The following is a 21,939-nucleotide window of genomic DNA, read 5'->3' on the forward strand; positions in this document are numbered from 1 at the left end:
TCTTTTTTTTCCAGTAGCCTTTCATATATCTTACTTATTTAAACTCACTTTGACAGTATTGGAAACACATTTGCAGGTAAATTACATACATAGTCCTTTTATTGGATATTGATTGTACTCCTTGCATTCCAAGGCAGACTTAATTCAACAATTCCCTAATTAGTTAAAGTCATAACCTGTGTCTTGTATTCATTTACCATTAATTAAACCTCAGCTGTTTATTACACTGCAGTCCAAATTCAATAGCCGGCCCAAAGAGCCGTAGAAAAGGAGTGGAAGGGTCAATATTGAAAATATATGGCACGGCAAGTGTGTCCCTTCCCCCGTTGGCTGCATTGCTTGCAATCAATAATGGTCAATGCAACACGACTTTCTTAGTTGCTATGTCAGCAAGACACAAAGTCAATTCTAATGTTATGCTAGTGTGAAAAAAATATATAAAAGTGATTATTGCCAAACTTTGACTTTTGCTTAACTTGGGATTTTTGGCTCCTTTTGGAGTTCTGTCTAAAATTCCTTACCAACATGTCAGTATGATGCCACCTCTCTTCCATCCTCCTCCTTCAAATCCATCCCTGAAACCCACCACTTCTATAAAGCTGTTAACTTGACCCATCGTTGTCCATGGTTAGCAAACAGAGTGCTCTCAACATGGTATTTGGCTCAGACTTCCATCAGTGTCAGCCGGCATGATCAGTGGCCAGGGATGATGGGATTTGGAGATGGAGAAGTGGAGACTAGCAGCTCCAATGTCAGTGGGTCAGTGAATCCGATTTGGGTTTTAATCTGAACTTTCAAGGAGCTGTCCGAAGTGCTGAAAGCTGTCCCACTGACATTGGAGCCACCAGCCTTCACTGAGATGGAGCAACCTCTCCATGGAGGGCACCATGTTGGCTTTCCCTTGCCTCAGTCCACATCCCACCATCAGCAGGTGTTAGGGCATTTGCAGATATGCATGATTTGTCTTTGTCTGTTATCCTTGCCTCTGTCTTCCTCTCTTCCTTTTGTAAATTCCTTGGCATAGGGAAATGTGAAGCTGTATTATGTGGAAGTCATATTGCTGGTATGGGTGTATCCATCACAATGCTGTCTACTCTGGTGGGCAGCAGCTCTCCTGATGTTGGGCAGACAGAAGTCTTTCCCAGCCTTTTTATCTGGGATATTCTTAATTGGCGATAACCAGGGACTTAACCTGCATTAAAAACATACACTGAGCTGTGGCCCATCCCCACAAGTTCCTCCTTCAAGCATCTTATACATTGATGGCTCAATATAAATAATAACTTCCATACTTAGTCTTTTGTTCTTTTGTTCTGTAATGGGAAAGTCCATATAATAGTTTCAAATATGCATGTAATGTGCTGAAATCATTTACATATGCTTAAATTTGCTTAGAAGATGCTTAAGAATTAATGAAATAGTCTATAAAGTCTGCTGTATGCATAATGGCCAAACAGTAAAACAGGAGTAGTTTGAAGCTGCTCCCCTTTTCCCCTCTGTCTCCTGACTAAAGTTGTAATTTTCCTGAGAAACAACTGGACGAGACAAAGCATGATTTTCTCATGAAGTTGAGTGCAGTACAAGATAACAGGTCTGGGCAGACAGACAGTGTGTCAGGTAAACAGTCGAAGTGAAGGAAGAGGAAATCCTTATGTGGTGAAGTTAAGCTGACTAGTTGAGAAAGAAAGACCCTTTTGGAGCTTCTGATGAGAGCCTGATTAGAAGTAGCAACAAGCAGGTAAGACCATGGGAACATGCTTTCCCATAGAAAGGAAGGGCATAACAAGCCAGGTTTCATAGCACTCAGGGCCCCTCAGCTCTGCTAGGGTGGGGGTGGGGGGGTCAAAGAAAGCAGGAGAACCATCCATCTATTCCATCCATGACATCTGATGGGTGATGTATCATGACATGCATTCCTGTGTCCTTTGTTCTTTGGCTCTGTGTAACAGTCCTTCAACTATTGTAACTTGTTTTAATCAGAGTTTTATACTTTGATGTTAAATGGATATCCAGCAATTCTTTTATGCTGATATATATATTTCTTTTTTTCTGTTTTCTGTTTTTGCAATGATGGCTAAGGACACCTAGAATACATTTTATTAGTTGTAGTGTGCAAGATGTGAATAAATAGCATATATTATAAAGACTGTTCTACTATCTGAAGTCTGACTCCTAAACAGAAAATTTCTGATACCTCCCAGGACTCAAGAAGTCTTGAGTGGGGTCTCCCCTATTGTATTCTGTGCCTACACTAGATGACTGCTGTTGAATGATAACCTGTGAGCTTAGGTGACCTAACATTCGACATACAAGGACTCTGTATAAATACGGGGGTAGGGAGAAAGCACAAACCGTCCACCCTATGCATTCACTGGTAAGGGGGTAGTCTTGCCAGTAACAGCTTTCTTTCTTGCTTTCTTTCTTTCTTTCGTTCTTTCGTTCGTTCTTTCGTTCTTTCTTTCTTTCTTTCTTTCTTTCACCCACCAGAGAGAGAGAGTCTGCAAACATTTGTGGTTGTTAATAGCTGTTGAACTGTTATCTTAAACTAATACTTTCTAACGAGTTTTACTTGGCACAAACAGCTATATATTATTGCTTTTTCTATTAAAAGGACCATTGACCATGTAATGTAGAGGGCCTTGATAATTTGCCAGCACTGTTAAGACCTGCAGTCATTTAACGCTGGTCATTAGGAAAAATGAAATGGGACTCTTGCGCATCTCTGATGCTGACACAATTGCACTGGGTGACCCGCTGGAAGCATTTTAGGAGAAAAGGGGCCATAATGGGTAAGCAGTTCCTGACCTGTGCAGTGGGATAAGAGGGTGGAAATCTGTTAAGTCCACTGATGCTGTGAACTGTTTGGCAACAGGCAGGGCCAGCCCTGTTCTGTAAAAGGCATCTGCTATGTTTTATGCAAGGAATTATTGGGTGAAAAATGGCTACTGATAGGATGGTATTTGAGCTTTTGTTTCAGTGGTTTTAGGACTACCATTGAAATAGAAGTAAAGTTATTCCACTGACTCTCAAATAGCTGAATTATGTGATAAAATTTAATTGTACAACTTTAGTGCATTTGTGCAATGTGTTCTGCCCCATGGGTTATGTTTTCTTTTTGTGCGTAATTATTTTTGGCAAGGCGAAGTGAGTTGTCAGAAGAGAGCAGGTATTTCTGTGCTCTTCTCTACAGTTATGAGGCCTGGAAACTAGGGATATGTACTAACTACAAGGTTCAGAGTCTGATTTTGCACATTGGAAAATAGCCCACCTCAGTTCAGGCACTTTATAGGCTACCCACTTTGGCTCAGGCTGCATCCTCATTCACTTCAACCCCTCCCCATTCATTATTGGGAACAAAAAAATGGTTATAACTTACTTTTTGACAGAAATGGATGAAATTTCCAGTCATCCTTGCCCCTCCAGAGTAGATAAAGTCTAACCATTTTCAGGCAAAAAGGTCTAGGTGCTTTTGTGCTGAACACCATTTTTCTTTTTACAAGCAAACATTAATTATTTTTTTTTATTTTAAGCAGAATTTGACCAAATTTGCAGACAGGTTCATCTTTTCTGAGAGCATGAATTCTGCCAAGTTTCAGAAGGATAGTGGTTTTCTAGCAAGAGCAGCTATTGTAGTTTTGGAGTGAGTAAAAAAAAAGGTTTGTTCTCCCCTAGTGTTTGGGGGGCACTTGGTCTGAAAATTACAGACATGAGAGAGGTGCTGCTGCATAGGAAACCTGCCAAATTACAGACAAGTAAGTCTAGGTTGTTTGTGTTAGGCACCAAGTGGTTTTGGGATGGGAAGAACTAAAAGGAATTCAGTTTCTGAGTAAAACCATTCCCTATGATTACAGTCACAGTGGAGCTCTCTCTCTCCTCCCTCCACTCTGGTGTTTGATCTCCCTTCCCCTGTCACCCCACCCTCACGTTATGGCAAACTTAGAGACCTTACTTTTGCTTCTAGCAGATGCTTGTCATGCCACCTTTTTTTTACAGCTGGATCAGCGAGGCACCACAAACCACTTCAGGAGTTTCTGCTTCAATTGTGTGGCCTTGTTCAAACCATGTTTTGTCTCTGACATGCCCAATGTCCCTCCAATGCACCCTGGTTGGCTTGGAGTTCAGGAGCTGCCCTAATCTGATTCATACCTCGATTAGAAACTTGAATATTTTTAAAATTCACAAAAGGTAAAAAATTTAAGTGTCAAAGTTGGTTTTCACAGATTTCATCTGGTACAGCCACTTCAACGACTTCATCTGCCAAGAAGTCTGATATGCTTGTAGGGGAAAATATTTTTCTACATAAAACTTTCCTCTTTGCAGGTTATGGATTTGATCAAATTAAGTCATACTTTCAGTAGACACAGGAGTAGTGCATTGATTTCAGTGGGCCTCCTTGGAGTAAGCGTGGGGTGGAGCCAACATTATGATGGGAAGCTTAAAGGCTCCATGGCCCATTTGAGTAACAGCTGGTGTGTGTTTAATAGTTGCCTCTTTGCTCTGAGAGGAATTGCTTTGGCAAGGCATCTGCCAGGATACATTGCTGCAGTGGACAGGACTGCATTTGATTATCATGAATGTGCTTTTCTTTCTCTGATTCTGTGTAAGGTATGGGGAAAGATAATGTAGTTTTAGATTTGATGGCAATTTCAGGATACCGTGAAGCTTTTGTTTCCAAGTGGCTTCCAACATTCCCTAGTAGTAGCACTAGCAGTCTTGGTTAATAAATCATAATAATGATAAATTATAACAATAATACTGACTATATCCATTTTTCTTCTTATTTATTTCATTTATATCCCGCTGTTTCTTCCAGGAGGAGCCCAGGGTGGCAAACAAAAACACTAAAAGCACTTTAAAACATTATAAAAACAGACTTTAAAATATATTAAAAGAAAACATATTTAAAAACGTTTTTAAAGCTTTTAAAAAATATCTTTTTTTAAAAAAAAGTTTAAAAACTTATTAAAAAGCAATTCCAACACAGATGCAGACTGGGATAAGGTCTCTACTTAAAAGGCTTGTTGAAAGAGAAAGGTCTTCAGTAGGCACTGAAAAGATAACAGAGATGGTGCCTGTCTCATATTTAAGGTGAGGGAATTCCAAAGGGTAGGTGCTGCCACACTAAAGGTCCCTTTCCTACGTTGTGCAGAACTGATCTCCTGACAAGATGGTCGCAGGAGGCCCTCATCTGCAGAGCGCAGTGATTGACTGGGTATATAAGAGATAAGAGAGTCTTTCAGGTATCCTGGTCCCAAGCTATATAGAGTTTTGTACACCAAAACTAGAATCTTGAACTTGGTCCAGTAGCTAATAGGTAGCCAGTGCAATTGTTTCAGCAGTGGGGTGACATGTTGGCAATACCCTGCCCCAGTGAGCTGTCTCGCCGCCTCATTTTGCACTACCTGCAGCTTCCGGATCAACCTAAGCGTAGCTCCACATAGAGTGCATTACAGTAATCCAGCTTGGAGGTTACCATTGCACGGACAACAGTAGTCAGGCTATCCTGGTCCAGAAATGGCTGCAGCTGTCTTACCAGCCAAAGCTGGTAAAAGGTACTACTAGCCACTGAGGTCACTTGGGCCTCTAGCGACAAAGATGGATCCAGGAGCACCCCCAGACTACGGGCCTGCTCTTTCAGAGGGAGTACGACCCCATCCAAAGCAGGCAACTGACCAATTATCTGAACTTGGGAACCACCAACCCACAGTGCCTCCATCTTGCTAGGATTCAGACTCAGTTTATTGGCCCGCATCCAGCCCACCACCAAGTCCAGGCAGCGTCCAAGGGTCACATGGTCTCTCCCGATTCAGATGTTATGGAGAAATAGAGCTGGGTATTGTCAACATACTGCTGACACCTTGCCCCAAATCTCCTGATGACCACTCCCAAGGGTTTCATATAGATGCTAAATGGCGTGGGGGACAAGATGGTACCCTGCGGCACCCCACAGCACAACTGCCAGGGGGCCAAAAGACAATCGCCCAATGCTATTCTCTGAAAACAACCCTGGAAACAGGATTGGAGCCACTGTAAAACAGTGCCTCCAATACCCATCTCACCAAGTCGGCCCAGAAGGATACCATGATCAACGGTATCAAAAGCTGCAGAGAGATCAAGTAAGAATAACAGGATCGGTAAAAATACTTTATTACTGTAGTGATACATGAAGGTAACCTGGAAGAACAGCTGATACGCTGCAGCGATATTTATTTATTTACAATATTTACAGACCACACTTGCATGAAAGTACAACAAGGTGGTCTACAGCATAAGAAAGTGCAATCTCAGTAGTGAGAAACGTCAGCAAAAGACTGGTTCTTAAAAAGAAATTCTCATTGCAAAGGCAAACTCAGCTGTTAGGAGACATCTAAAAGAAGGCAGGAATGATTTCTGCTAAACCTCTGCTGGCAGGGAGTTCCACAGGGCAGGGCCTGCCAGCACTGGAAGAGGGTCTCTCTTAAGCTTTCCTGTGTTCAGTGCCGTCTATCTGACCACACACACACAGGCTTTCCTGTCTCTGCACCCCTGTCACCCTGGGTTGCATCACTAGCAGCGGCTAAACCTAGGGGATTGGTAGTGTGGCGTGTGGGACTGATATGTGTAAAGGGAGGGGGCACTGTTCAGTGGTAGACCATGTGCTGTGCATGTGAAATGTCCCAAGTCAATTCTCTGGAGCCTCCAGGAATGTCCCCTGCCTTGAACCATTGCCAGTCAGCTTCAACAGACCAACTCAGTCTAAGGCAGCTTTCTGTGTTCCCACAATCCCTCTGTTCTGCATGCATAACTGGGTTTGTTTGTGTCTTGGCCTTAAACAGAATCGCCACCTACGTTGTAGCAAAAAAGCGACAAAGTACCTGTAAAGCCATAAAAATTCCATACAGGCGATAAGCATTTAGCATTGGAGGCTCTTATTACCTCCAAATTCAGTTCCTTGTGCTTGAAGCCAGTGGTTTCAGCAACTGTACAGTTAGCTTGTTTCTTTTTTAAAAAAAACAACCCAGAACCTGACCAGATCTTATTGAGTATTCTTTTTTCTTACAGCTTTATTGTGTAAATAGTGTTGCTTTTCTTCCTTGTTCCTTTATAATTAAAGAGAATTATACCTGCGTCAAGCATACCTCTTAAAAATTTGTTACATTGTTAGTAGTGTTAAAAAGTAATATTTGGATCAATGCGGCATATGGATTTTTGCAGATTTTCTACTCACTGAGGCGTGCAGTCAATACCTAATTTCTCTGGAGATATACTGCGCTTAACATATTGAGCTTCTTTTAAATACTCTAGGCCCTGCGTGCAGAGTGCGTAAGACTGGTTTTAATTTGCCATCCTTGATGAACATAAGAGGAATATGAACTGTCTGAATTAAATTTGTTCCAATATGTTTATCTGTAAGGGGGTGGCTGGCTGGGGAGAGGAGAGTTCAGGTGCCTTCTTCTGTCCAATTCCTTTTAACAAGAAAATTACACAGCTGATGCTAACGGATTTGCTCTTTTCTAAGAGATGTGGAAATCTTATAGAATCATGGAACAGTAGAGTTGAAAGGGGCCTATAAGGCTATCAAGTCCAACCCCCTTCTCAATGCTGAAACCCAACTTAAAGCATATCCAAGAGGTGGCTGTCCAGCTGCCTCTTGAGTGCCTCCAATGTGGGCGAGCCCACCACCTCCCTAGGTCATTGGTTCCATTGCCATACCGCTCTAACAGTTAGGAAGTTTTTCCTGAAGTTCAGTCGAAATCTGGCTTCCTGTAACTTGAGCCCATTATTCCATGTCTTACACTCTGGGGTGATCGAGAAGATGTCGTGGCCCACCTCTGTGTGACAACCTTTCAAGTACTTGAAGAGTGCTATTATATTTGCCCTGGTCTTCTCTTCTCCAGGCTAAACATGGCCAGTTCTTTCAGTCTCTCTTCATAGGACTTTATTTCTAGTCCCCTGATCATCTTCGTTGCCCTCCTCTAAACCTTTCCCAGTTTGTCTGCATTCTTCCTAAAATGCGATGGACGCAGTACTCAAGATGAGGTCTAACCAGTACTGAATTGAAGAGAACTAGTAGTTCACACACTTGTTAATGCAGCTTTAAATAGCATTTGCCTTTTTTGCAGCCACATCCCACTGTTGGCTCATATTCAGCTTGTGATCAACAACAAGCCCAAGATCCTTCTAGCATGTAGTATTGCTGAGCCAAGTATCCCTCATCTTATGACCATGCCCTTGGTTTCTTCTTCATAGGTACAGAACTTCATCTCAGTATTCTTCTATTAATTTAGCAAAGTCAGGCTGAAGCACGTTCACACGAGTACTTGCAGAAGTATTGAGGCATTTTCACCCATGAAGCTTGAGCATGTCAAGAGGCTTTGTGGTGTGTTGCACCTGGAGTTGATAGACCTGGGTTCAGATCCCTGTTTAGCCACAAAGTTTATGATGGAATTATCCCATATATTTAAAGAGATTTATAATGATTTGATTTATATGCCACTTTTCTGCCATAGGGGACACAAAGCAACTTACACAATTGAAAGACTAACATATAGGCCATATAAACAGCAAAGCAATAGAGCAGCATCAGGTTAAGAACCAACATGGACCAAATTCCTCTTTGTTTGGCACTAGAGAGAAGATTGTATATATTACTAAAAGGCTGTCAGCGTACTTTTAAGAGTTTAAGAGCAGCAAAGACCTCAAGGAGCACTCGGTCAAAGTTCACTGCTACCCTTCGGATCTTCGCTTTGCGGTTTGTTAATGTATTTTTATTGGAAGTTGTAGCTGCTGCTTTTTGTAAATTGTATTGTTTTTATTGATGTGTTTTTATATTTGTGTTTATTTTTTGTAAGCCGCTTTGAGGGCCTTTTGGCCAAAAGGCGGGGTAGAAATAAATAAATAAATAAATAATAATTAAAAAAAAAACCTGGCTGTTTAAAAAAACCCAACACATCAAACACAGAGAGGCTTTTATGGTGTTTGGATTCTAGTGTGGTACTGCAATCTCCCACGCCCTTCTTACAGGGTAGATCCCACACCTCACCAGTAATGTTTAAGTGACTGAGTCACATAAGATGGGGTGGATCACCTGGGAAATTCCCATGATCATGTGGCACTGTGCCGCTTTGGGGAGAACAGCCACACAGCCCACCCACCCATTACACTGCTATAGCATGGCATCTAGCCACGAGAAAGCAGGATCTATGATCTGTCGATGAGAGAAGGACTATAGCTCAGTGGGAGAGCACCTGCTTTACATGCAAACGGTACCTCGGCATCTCCAAGTAGGGCTGGAAGAGACTCTGAAACCCTGGAGACCCTCTGCCAGTCAGTGTAGACAATACTGATCTAGATGGGCCACTCTGTATAAGGCAGCTTCCTATGTTCTCCTGTAACAGGTTTTTGGAAATACTTTGCCTGTGAGTGGAAAACTCCTGTGCTTCAAGGACTGCCTTCTCCCACCTGAACCAGATTAATTACTCCTCCTGCAACTCCCCCCCTCACCTTCAGAATTTAGGCATGTGAGGACTTCTGAGGTCCTTTCCAGTGGTGGCACCCTAACTGTGGAACTCTCCCTGGGATGTCTGATGTGCTTTCAATGCCAGGCAAACACCTTTTTTAAAAATAATAAAAATCCCCAGGCCTTTTAATTGCTGTGTTTATAAGTGTTTTTATCCTGACTGAGACTTGTGCTCTGTTGAACTTGTATATTTTTATATAGTTTGCCATGGTGCATGTGTGTGAAATTGTTAGCCGCTCAGAGGAAGTTTGACCTAATAACGCAGGAGGATATTTTCTCTCTCTGTGCTGGCAGTCGCAGGTGGAAAGAGCACTGCGACTTCCCATGGCACTGTGAGAACAGGGTGATGGATGAGATGGGCCACTGATCTGACCCAGCTGTAGGGCTCTTATGAATGTGTGGTATTGGATTTCTGTTGGCTCTTGTTGATCATGGATATTTTGTTTTCTGTGGGTTTTGAAGACCACCTTGGGTTCTTTCTCTTAGCACTGTTTCTATTTCCCAAATTTTGGAGTAATATCAGGTACGTAGCTTGCCAGTGTGGCATAGTGGTTAAGGTGCTGGACTACGACCTGGGAAACCAGGGTTCGAATCCCCACACAGCCATGAAGCTCACTGGGTGACCTTGGGCCAGTCACTGCCTCTCAGCCTCACAGGAAGGCAATGGTGAACCATCTCTGAATACTGCTTACCATGAAAACCCTATTCATAGGGTTGCCATAAGTCGGAATCGACTTGAAGGCAGTCCATCATCATTAGCTTGTGACTGGTTGCATTGGCTCTGGCCTGGTTGAGACCGGAAGCCTGAACTGGCTGCTTCCTGATCCTTAGCCAGGCAGTTACACAGGCTTTCCCTTCCTCCTGAGTAATCTCATAAGACAGGTTGCCTTTTGTGGCTAGCTGAGTACTTAGCCAGCCCCCTTGAAATTCTCCCTTCTTTCTTTTCCTCATCTATGCTTCCGTGGCCCCAGGGCCTCATGTGAGGTAGCCCCCAGGAACTAGCTGGGAAACCCAAGCAACTGGCATGGAGACCTCTGGTGCTTGTGGCTAGGATGTTGGGAGATCCCCAAGGCTGGTGGGCTCATCGGGCTGCAGTACTCATTCTACATCCAGCATGGAAGCCTTGGCTGCCAGAATCCCCCTTCTCTGTGCTTAATATATGAAGGATGGAATTTTCAGGTTCCACCTTTCCCAGCCTTCAGTAGGCTAGTATCTGTTTTGCAAGCTAGTAGCTTTTATAGGGTTATTTACAAGGGTGCATTTTTATTGTCTGACCAGCAGGGCTACAGTTCTATTGCAATGTATGCGATGTAGTACCACCCATCCCTGAAAATAGCATGAAGCACAAACAACACCTTTTGCATGTTCTGTTTTTATTTCCTGCAACCCTCCCTTAACGTGACTAAAAATGCCATTCAGTATTGGTCTCTTTTTTTTGTATACCATATTCTAGGAAAGAGCAACAGTCTTGTCTGCCGCAAACCAAGTCTTGTTCTTCTCTCTGCCTGCGTGCATTTTCTTTCCGCCCTAGCAAAGTGAATAAAGCACCCATAGAAAACATTGCTAGATGTGCTGTAATCCTGGTTGGAACAATTAAACCTCATTCTGACTACAAAATGTAATCTTGTTTATTACGGTGCAGGTGTGATCTGGTTAGATGAAAAGTAGAAAACATAAACATGTTTTCTTGCTTTTGGCAACAGAAAAGCTGTATGCTGATAAATCTCATTTAAGAGAATTGTTACCTCTTAGGAAAACTGGGGAGAGGAACCTTTCCCCCCTCCTAAATGTTTAAAAAAGCCCAATCACCTTTACGTTTGGAGGTACATGCATAACATGTGGTTTTAATTGGAGATGTAGAAAGTGTCCATGAATTTTTCTTGGTTTTCCTGTAAATACTAAACTTCATCAGAGAAGTCCTTTCCAGGTTTTTAGGATGTATTTTCCATTCATGAAGGGCGCTGGTCAGCCCCTCCTTTTCCTTGTCTGTTAAATTTGTATCTCTCCTTTCCACCAAATGGTGCTCAAGGCAGCTAATAGTACATAAAAACATACAAAACAACAATAATGACACATTTGAAAATAAGGAAACTAAAATGAATCAATGAAAATATATTTCCAATGACCGTGCTCATATTTTGAATTGTTTCCTCTCCCAGTCATAATACAAAACTCAACATCTTCAAACATACTGAAAAGTAGTAGTAGTAGTAGTAGTAGTAGTATCAATAAGAAAATTATTATTAGCAAAGATTAAGTAATATATACAATAAATTGTTTATAATTAATAACTTGTAATTAATATAGTTCATTTGTAATGAACAAGCTATAATTATAAACAGTATATTATTATTGAAGGGGAGCTTTGTGCATACCATGGACTGTGAAAAAGACAAATAATTGGGTGCTAGAACAAATTAAACCAGAACTATCACTAGAAGCTAAAATGATGAAACTGAGGTTATCATGCTGTGGACACATAATGAGAAGACATGATTCACTAGAAAAGATAATAATGCTTGGAAAAACAGAAAGGAGTAGAAAAAGAGGAAGGCCAAACAAGAGATGGATTCATTCCATAAAGAAAGCCACAGAACTGAATGTACAAGATCTGAACAGGGTGGTTCATGACAGATGCTCTTGGAGGTCACTGATTCATAGGGTCGCCATAAGTCGTAATGGACTTGAAGGCACATAACAACAATAACATATTATTATTATTATTAACAATAATAATAACAATAATAAATAAATAAAAACAATGAAACAGAAGCTAAGTACTGCTTTAAAAACATAAAAAGCTGAGATACTAAAAGGCCTGGACAAATAGAAAAGTCTTCTTGTGCTGGAAAGGCATTGGTGCAGGTGCCAGGTGAGCCTTCTTAGTGACAAATTCCCTATGAAAGGGTGCCACAGCTGAAAAGGTCCCACCCCTTCTCACCACTCACTTCCCATCAGGTTGTGAAGGTCTCCGTAGGAAGGCCTCTGAAGATCTTGGTGCAAGTTGATATGGGAGAAGATGGTCCCTCTGCTATCCAGGTCCCAAGTTGTATAGGATTTTTAAAAAATAAGTACCAGCATTTTGAAATTTCTGCTCAGAAATGGAGCCAGTGAAACTCTTTAAAACACCGACTGGTATGATATGTTCTGAATGACCAGTCCCAGTTAGAAACTTTGCAGCTGGATTTTGGACTATAATTTCTGATCTTTTAATTAAAGAGCATGTGATCTGACTGTTCCTGGCTTGTTTTGGCTAATACTTAACCAAAGTGTCTTTCCAAACTCCTCTCCCCCCTAAAAATTCTTCTGAGGAGTACATATACTCACCATGTTTGTCCTTTAAGGCTTGCAGAAGAATATTTATTCAGAATAAATAAATACATGCAAAGAGATATACATGGACCTGAAGATCCACAAGCTTTTCGGCTCCTTCCACACTACCCCATGCAACCATCAAATCCGTCTTCTGAGATATCACTGGGATATCACCATATATTGAAGCCTTTTATTTTTTTGTAATTTTTAGGATTTGGAAACCTTAAACTTAGAGATTTTCAGGATGCTAATTCTTTTATCTTTTTTTAAAAAAAAATCTATAGCAGGATAATAACACATTATACCATCAAATTAAATTCACATTATACACCCCCTTAAAACTACCAGTAAAAATTAATTGGAGCATAGCAATTAATAAAATGCAGATTGAAATGAAAACTTAAGCTCTTGTTGTCTCTTGGAAACCAAGAATGATGGGACTATACATATTTCCTGGGGAAAGGAATTTCAGAAGTGTGAGGCTACCACTGGAAAGGCTGTGTCCCTGATATCTGTTAACTTGACATCTCTTTGCCCATCACCAGATTTTTTTCATTTATTGGGGTACTTGCAAACTATGCATAGCTGTCCTCTAAAACTCTGTTCCTTCACAGGAAACCATTTGGCCACTGAACCTTTGTGTCTTCAATAGAGATGTAAAATTTCTGGAAATTTTGAAGGCATGGGAAAAAACTGGTTTTCTTCCAGAAAAAAATTGAAATTTTCAGAACAATTGAAAAAAATTCAATATTAGCACTTTTTACAGATTGAAAGTCACGTTGTTACTTCAGGAACATCAAATGTAATTGTGTACAAGATGGCTTGGCATAAAATTAACACATTTGGTATATTAAAATTTACATTTTATTCAAACATCACAAATTGAATTTACTTTTTGAAATTATTACTTTTTTGGTAACAAATGGATCTACAAGATCTTGAACTGTAAGGAACCTCCTTCATTTTGCCAGTTTATGAGGAGCAAGCAAAAAACAATTTAAAAAAAAACAGAAGAAACCATCAACATTAATAACAAAGAAAATTATGTCTCCGCTAGTCCTCCACAGTGTCAAGCAGACAGAAAGCATCCATTCCCATAAAAAGAACTGAGAAAAAGGGGGGAACCAAGATTCAATGAAATATTTTATTCAACATGCTAAAATAAAACATTCCATAATCCGGTTTTTCTTCATTTTTTTTACAATTTTTCCAATTGTTCAGAAAAAAACCAAAGAAGGTTTTGGGGGGAAAATGGAAAAAAAAGTTTTTTCCTGATTTTTTTCTGATTTTTTCCCCAGGCCTTCACATCTCTAGTCTTTAATTCCTATTGCTATTGTCCCCCAATCACCCTCCCCCCAGTACATAGCTACCTGCTGGCTTCCCAGGCTTGGCCACCTTGTTTTCCCATCAGTCCAACTCTAGTTTTGTTCTGCTAAAAGTTATATGCAACAGACATGATTTGACCACAAATGATATGCAATAGACATTTATTTTATGTATTTATTTGATTATTACATTTATATACCACCTTTCGTCCAAGGAGCTCAAAGTGGTGTACATGGTTCTCCCCCTCTTAGTTTTCTCCTCCCAACAACCCTGTGAAGTAGGCTAGGCTGAGAGAGAGTGACTGGCCCAAGGTCACCCAGTGAGCTTCATAGCTGAGTGGGGATTTGAACCCTAGTCTCCTAGGTCATAGTCCAACACTCAAGCCATTATACTACACTGGCTCTCCAGTTTGGGCTGTCAAACAAAGCAAAAGTTTGATAAGAAGTGGTGCTTCTGTAAAGCCAGTTATTATTCTACTAGCTTGACCTGAGTATATATCAGCTATAAAATGTACCAATTTGTTGACATTTACTTAGACTGTGCCATCTCAGTGTGTACTACTGGACTGTTTCTATCTCACACAAATTTATTTGTTTGGCTTAGAATGGTCTCTGAAAAATTATGCTGTTGATGAGCAAACTATATTCTAATACCTACTTTCTTGTGGCTCTTGTTTGCGACTTTAATCTGATTCTAAATGAGAGTTGGAGTTCTTGTTGGAAAAAATATAGGCCTGTAAAAGTAAGATTATAGAGAAAAATTGTTGGATTTTTCAGATTATCAGAATTGTCACTTTGTTTATGACATCTTAAAAATGAAGCAACGTCCTCCTCTCCCAGCGTACATCCACCCCCCCAATTTATCTTTTTTTAAAATTGACAGGGTGCCCCAGTAACACTTGTTTCTGGATTTTTACCAATCTTTCCCTCCCAGTAATAGTGTAATGATTAGCCAATATTTCTTTTTAAACAGTTTGAAAATTCTGCCATCATAATATGATTTAAAGAAATGCAGGATAAAAGAAATGTGGAAACCTTTACGTAAAATTGTGTGGATTTCGCTGTGGGGTGCAGACTGGCATTGTGCAATATATTATGGTATGATTCACAGAGAAGTGTAACTTTCTATTATTTTTAAATGAAGACCAGCTAAGTTTTATTCGTGGAAGCAAAGTGACAAACAGCACAAGGGGAGGCTGGTAAATGCCATGCACTAGAACTTTCTATTTTGGCATTAAATCAGCTTAGTTGTCTGAAGGCATCCTTAATTCCTTCTCGCCCCCTCTTCTGTGGCAGTTCATGTATTTATTTCTTCTGTGTGTGTGTCAAGACAGACAAGAGCTACAGTGAATAAAGGGAACAGTAAACCTGTTCCTCGCTGCCAGGGAACAGAGAGTACAGAAAACATGCCAAATTCCAAAATGACTTGAATGTGCAAATATTAAATAAATTTTAAAACCGCAAAGCAAAATGCATTGTGTGGATTTAAAATATGGAAAATTTCAAAGTAACTTTGGCGTCGTCTGCAGAAGCAGAGAAAATCCATGTCTCTTAAGGTCTCTTTCTTCTCGAGGAACAGTTACGATAGGTTAACTACAGCAATCTAAATGGCTTAACATTTTCTTCTGGCTTCATATCAAATTGCATCCTCAGTTAGAGATGTGGAGGGGGTGTGCAAAGGGGAGGTGGGAAGGAAGGGCTGGATCATTATAATTCTGATGACTTTTCTCCAGGGGGCTTAGTTACAGTTCCTCTGCGTCACACAAAACGGGTTCCAGACCAGCGTTTTTGGAGAAGGCGGGGGCAGAGAGAGGAATTATGAAAGAAGCAACAGAGTTGGTCGTTGGGATGGGAAAAGCGATTGGTATGTGTGTGTATATGCTACATGAACACAGATGGCAATATTTTGCCCCGTTTTCATTATGGGAACTATGACTCAAGAAGCTGCGATAGTATGGCAAGTGTTAAAAGATTGGGTTTGCTTGCTTTTTATACAAGGAGCTGAGCCTTTGGGTTTAGGATGTAGTTGAAGCTTGCGTAGGATACAGATGACACCCAAGGGGATAAAATGGCATCCCGCTAGATTGAAGGGCCTTTCATAATCCGATAGTCTAGCAGCAGTTAATATAGAGAGAGCATGTTAAGAATTTATGTGGTTTCATCATATCAGAGAGGGGTGTGTGTGTGAGAGAGAACAGGATCAGCGTTCTAATAGAAATGGACTTCCAAGAAGTCGCCTTTTATAATTAAAAAGTGTGCTGAGAGGGTCTCTGTTGGAATTCCTGTAATAAAAGTTCATAATACACTACCTGTTGGGTTAACAGCCGAATCCTGTGAGGGCCGTCAGTCGTCAGCGTTCTCTGCTACCCCTCCCTCAATACAAGCACTGCTATTCTTAGTGCAGGATGCAAATGGAGAGTTTTGGAAAGTGTAACTCTGTCAACTTAAAGGCTTCCTTTGGTGATAAGGCCCAACTCCCTTAATGGTGAATTTTGTCAAAGCATTTGTGGCCAGTTCTGCCCCCACACACTCCTTTTCCATCATACGGATGCTTCCAGATAGTCACTGTTTTTGAGTGGGATTCATTCACATACTGGAAAATTCAGGTTGCGCAATTATAGGTGATTGGGAGATCTTGCACCACAAACCTGCTTCCCCCAAAGATCAGACTTTTTTCAGTAAAGGAAGTGATGGCAAAATGCACCAGAAAGTGTGGGATGACACTTACTTTGATGCAGCATCCCCACAAACAAATTGGAATGAATGCTCATCAAGTAGCCATCATCATTCGATCCCCCTGCAAACAAATCAGAGTGGCTGCCCAACAAACAGGTCACCTGGAAGTCCCCTAAATTCAAGAGCAAGCTTCAAATGTGCGTTACAGATGGGTCGCGTTCTGGTTTTGCTCCCTTGATCTTTGTTTAGAAATGACATCTAAAATTGCAATTGATGATGGCATTCTTGGATTGTATTGTGTGTCTGCTTTGTTTCTACTGTGTACACCCTTTGCCCTTGGGAATAGCCATTCTCTGTGTGATTTTCAGTTATCTGTCTGCAGTGCGTGTTTTGGGCTTGTGGGTATGTTGCTAGGAGAGGAGAGAGACAGGTACGCATATGCTTAATTCAGCTTGTAGTTTAGGCCAGCCTTCATTGACTGCATACCTTAAACTGTTTGCTTTTAATGCTTTGAAAATAAAACCCGGTTTAAATTTAACAAAACAATTTCAGTCAAAGAGCCAAGTGGGCTTATGGCTTCAGCCGATGATGCGAGAGAACTCCTGTGTCTCATTCAGTATCGTCACAGTGTGTATGCCCACTAGAGAGCACTGTTGCCTCGCCTTCCACCGTCAAATGGCTCTTGTTTAGTGGAGCAGGAAAGGCCATCTCTTGTTTAGTCTGCTCTTGAAGGGTCTCTGCATGACCAATGTGGACCCCATGGACTTTCGAGAACATGTGTTAGCAATTTAGCAGCAGACATTTATTTCTTTGTTTTACTGCCTGGCTCTTGGAGAAAGTGTTGGTGCTGGGTTATGGGCTGTCTGGATCATGTCAGAGGCCACGGGGATCAAGTTCATGTGACAGGCCACGCTAAAGGAAGGATGAAGTCTGAGGAGGTGAGGAAACTGACCCTCTCTCTCCCCAACAACAAATCCTTGCCTGTCTGTGGGCTGCAGCCAACCGCCGGGGCCGTTCAGAGTTCTCGGGGCAGCTGAACAAACACACCACAATTTTGTCTTGTTTCTCCATTTCATCTGAACTGCACCTTTAAGTTACTACTGCAGTTTCTATTTCTCCCTCCCCCTCCCCAAAAAAGGGAAACCAGCTGAATGTTCATTTCTCTCTCCCCCTCCCTCCCCGCTTTTTTTTTTAAAAAAACTGTCTTTCCTTCGTTTTTTTTAGCACCATCCAGACGAGGGGACCTTGAAATTCTTGGCTACTGCATGCTTCAGTGGATGTGTGGGAATCTACCCTGGGAGAGGAATCTGAGGAACCCCGAGGCTGTGCGAGATGCAAAAGCAAAGTAAAGCAGAAGAATTTATTTATTTAATGAAAACGTATTTGCGTATTCTCGCCTATCCTTAAAGCTCACGGCAGGTTACAATGATGTTTATTGAATGAATGAATCTTTATTGCTCAGAGCCATAGGCTGCCACAATTCAACACATGTAAAAGGAAAATACAAAATACATATTAAAAATACATATTAAAATACAAGTCATATTTCAACAAAACAGTTCAACGTACAGTAAAGGAACCCTAACAATACATGTTTATTACATTTTAAAAACGGGGGGGGGCTTTAAGTAAAGGACTGTAGCTCAGTGACAGAGCATCCGCTTTGCATTCAGAAGGCTCAAGGTGTGAACCCTGGCTTTTCCAAGTAGGACTGGGAATGTCCCCTCTCTAAAACCCCGAAGAGCCCCTGCCAGTCAGTGCAAACAGTACTGAGCTGCATGGAGCAATGGTCTGTCTCAGTATAAGGCAGCCTCCTGTGTCCCTAACTTAAAGAAATAGTTCTGTTCCACAGTAATTCCACAAATAACCAGAGCTTGGAAAAGTTACTTTTTTGAACTACAACTCCCATCAGCCCAATCCAGTAGCCCTGCCGGCTGGGGCTGATGGGAGTTGTAGTTCAAAAAAGTAACTTTTCCAAGCTCTGCAAATAACTTCCAAATGGCCAGGAAGCAAGAGAACGTTGGTGGGGAGAAAATGAAGGGCCCCAGGGGGGGAGTGCATTTCTGGAGAGGGGGTGAGCATTGTCCCATGTGCTAGATTTCTGAAAGACAAATAATGTTACATTTCATGTTGACACCCCACTCCCCCCGCAATCCTAAACCTATTTCGCCTTAGCACCGTGTTGAATGCAACCCTTAATTTCCAGTGTGTGATGCAGTTATAGTTTGTGCCTTTTCTTTAAGTAACCACTTGGCAGTTCTTAAAGGAGTTTGCGATAGAAGGCAACAGAGCTGCCTGACATTGGCCAGTGGGTGAGCCCTTGCAATCATTGGCCTCTCTTTGTTGGGAAAGCACACAATAGAAACACAGACGTTCTTTTGAAATGCTAAAGCCAAATAATGTATACAAAAATGCATATATTTAAGGGCAACAGATGACTCTGGGTCTGCAACCGTGTGGCTAAGAACATGAGAACCTAAGAAGAGCCCTATAGCTGGATCAGGCCAATGGCCCATCTCAATCCAGCATACTGTTCTGCCAGATGCCCATGGGAAGTCTGCAAGCAGAAGAACCTGAGTGCAACAGCACTCTGCACTCCTGCAGTTTCCAGCGACTGCTATACAGAAGCATACTGCCCTCGACAGTGGAGATAGAAGCATAACCAACTTGGAAAAAATGTGCATAAAAAGCATGTGTTAGTGAAAAGAACATGGAAAAAGGCATTGTATGACAGACAATTGCTTGCAAAAATGGGTATGTTAGACAACATTGCACATGAGAATGTGTATGTTAGCAGAAATGCACACTAAAATGCTGACAAATTTTGGGGAGTTTTTTTTTTTAATTGTAAACTGATGCAAAAAATGTGGAGAACTGAAGATTGGGACTATGAGAATCTGAGAGAAACAAAAACTGACAATTCTGCCCGTGCCTACCTGCAACTTTTTGTGTGTGTGTGTTGGGGAGGGGGAATATCAGGCAAGGAAACACTGGAGAGCTTCTGCTAGTCAAAATAGACTATGCTAGCTTGGACCTCTGCAGAAGGCTTCTTCCTACACACCTGCCCTTGCACTTGACATTTGTTGAATGCTACCCTGTAAGCAGCCTTGGATGTCTCCTTTTTGTGGAGTATAAACCATCCAAATAAATAAATCTCACTCTTCCCTCCAGCAATTGTGGCTTACACATTGCTTACACAACATCCTTGTGTGCCTTCCTCATATCTGTTATGGAGGGTTGGGGGAACCCCTAAAACAGATTTAGGGGGTGCACAGGGGGAGGAGAGGGAAAGGATGTTTTGCTGCATAAGAAGGGATCTGTGCATTGACTAAATGTTCACCTTAGCGCTAAGTTGGATTCCGCCCTTAGTGTTCTAAATGCTGTTGCTTTATTTTTTAAAAACGTTTTATTGTTTTTGTTCACATATTTTGGGCACTTGCAAAAGAGTGATTTTGTGAATCTGAAAAAAATACTCAGAATCCTCTGCTCTCCCTGTCCCTCCTACCCTGCCCCCAGCATGCATATTGTAATTAGGCCTGGTTAAATGTACTGCGTGTCGGCTGTCCTTTGCTCTTTCTGGTGGGACTTGAGCAAGCTAATTGCTTGTGGCCCCACATAGCCAATTCCTCTGCACGTTGAACACCAGCTACGCTGTGATGAAGTGTTACAAGTGGCGAAGGCAGCAAACTTTTAAGTAGGGCAAGTCACAACAGAATAGGGATAGCTGATCTGCAGAAATCAATCTGCACATTTAGTTTGGCACTGGCTTTCTGCAGAGAGAGAATGGCGGGGGCAGGGGGCGGAGAGGTTAGTCTGCAGGCTGCAGATAATACAGATTGCATCTGCAAATGTTGACTTTGTACAGTATTGTTTAGGGGTTTTTTTGCTCCTTTAAAACTTCTGATCATTAGAGTTCCTCACAGACCAACCCTTATGCCATTCAACAAGCCATCAAGCTCGTTGATTAATTTTGCAGTCAAGAATTAACCCCTTGGAGGGCTGATACTTCCTCTCATCTCCCCCGACCTCAAGACTCCTAACTAAATCAATATACTCAAAGAGTATAGCATTCTTTTAATGTGGTGCACTTTTTAAATCTTGAAAACTGGTGGTGGTCAAAGGAAAGGTCGAAACTCAGTGGCAGAGCACATGACTTTGTTTTCATAAAGGCCCAGTTTCAATCCCTATCGCATGGAGGGAGTTATAGAATGTCAGGTGACTGGACCAGGAAGAACCTCTGCCTAAGGCAGGGGTAGCAGACTTGGTGCCCTCCAGATGTTGTTGATCTCCCAACTCCCAGCGGCCCCAATAACAACATCTGGAGAGCACCACGTTCTCTCTCTATGCTGAGACTAAGGGTAATGGCTTCTTGGCAGTAACCAGTACTGAGCTAGATGGGGAAAATGAGCAGAGTCAGCATGACGCCATCTCATAGAATCATAGATTAGAGGGGTTGGAAGGGGCCTATCAGGTCATCAAGCCCAACCACCTGATCATTGCAGGAATCCATCTTAAAGCATATCCGACAGGTGGCTGTCCAGCTGCCTCTTGAAGGCCAGAGTTGGAGAGCCCACCACCTCCTTAGGTCATTGGTGCCATTGTAGTCTGTGTTGATTGTCCTTGCTAGTGGAATACACTGTGTGAGTAGCAGCTTGTGTTGAATATCCCTGTGGCTCTTTAGATGCTGGTGTTTTGCACGTCATGGCAAGGGGCTAAATCTAAGGAAGCAGAAATGCTTTGCTGGTGAAGCATTCTGGATTTGGTTCTTGACAACTCCACTTGAAGGGATCTCAGCCAGAAGGGGGGTGGAAAAGACATCTGCTTGAGACTATTGGGCAGCTGAAGCTGTTTGGTCTAGGCCAGTGGCTCCCGAACTGTGGTCTGTGGACCACCAGTGTTCCACCGGCCCTTCAAGTGGTCCCCTGCATGCCTGCATGAAATATTCATACTGAGTTTTGATTGTATTTTTATGGCTTTTTTCTTTTTTTTATATTATATTTTATCGTACTACAATTTGAGTGCACCCTGCCATACATTAAAACACAATATAAGAAATAAAAAAAGCAATTAAAAGCTATCCAGCATCTAGCACAGCACATTACAATTGCTGCAACGGGCAGGAAA

General features: G+C 41.7%; 1 protein-coding gene across 3 annotated transcripts in view; it reads left to right on the forward strand.

Moving 5' to 3' along the window:
* The window catches only part of VRK2 (VRK serine/threonine kinase 2), a 92,371-nt gene that overhangs the window by 39,661 nt on the left and 30,771 nt on the right, over positions 1-21,939 (forward strand). For all 3 annotated transcript variants that reach the window (XM_061625774.1, XM_061625773.1, XM_061625776.1), the window contains exon 9: positions 18,040-18,160. In XM_061625774.1, coding sequence (XP_061481758.1) covers positions 18,040-18,160 — 121 coding nt within the window. The remainder of the gene's footprint in view (positions 1-18,039; positions 18,161-21,939) is intronic.

Source organism: Rhineura floridana, chromosome 4 (assembly GCF_030035675.1).
Source record: "Rhineura floridana isolate rRhiFlo1 chromosome 4, rRhiFlo1.hap2, whole genome shotgun sequence".
Classification (NCBI taxonomy): domain Eukaryota; kingdom Metazoa; phylum Chordata; class Lepidosauria; order Squamata; family Rhineuridae; genus Rhineura; species Rhineura floridana.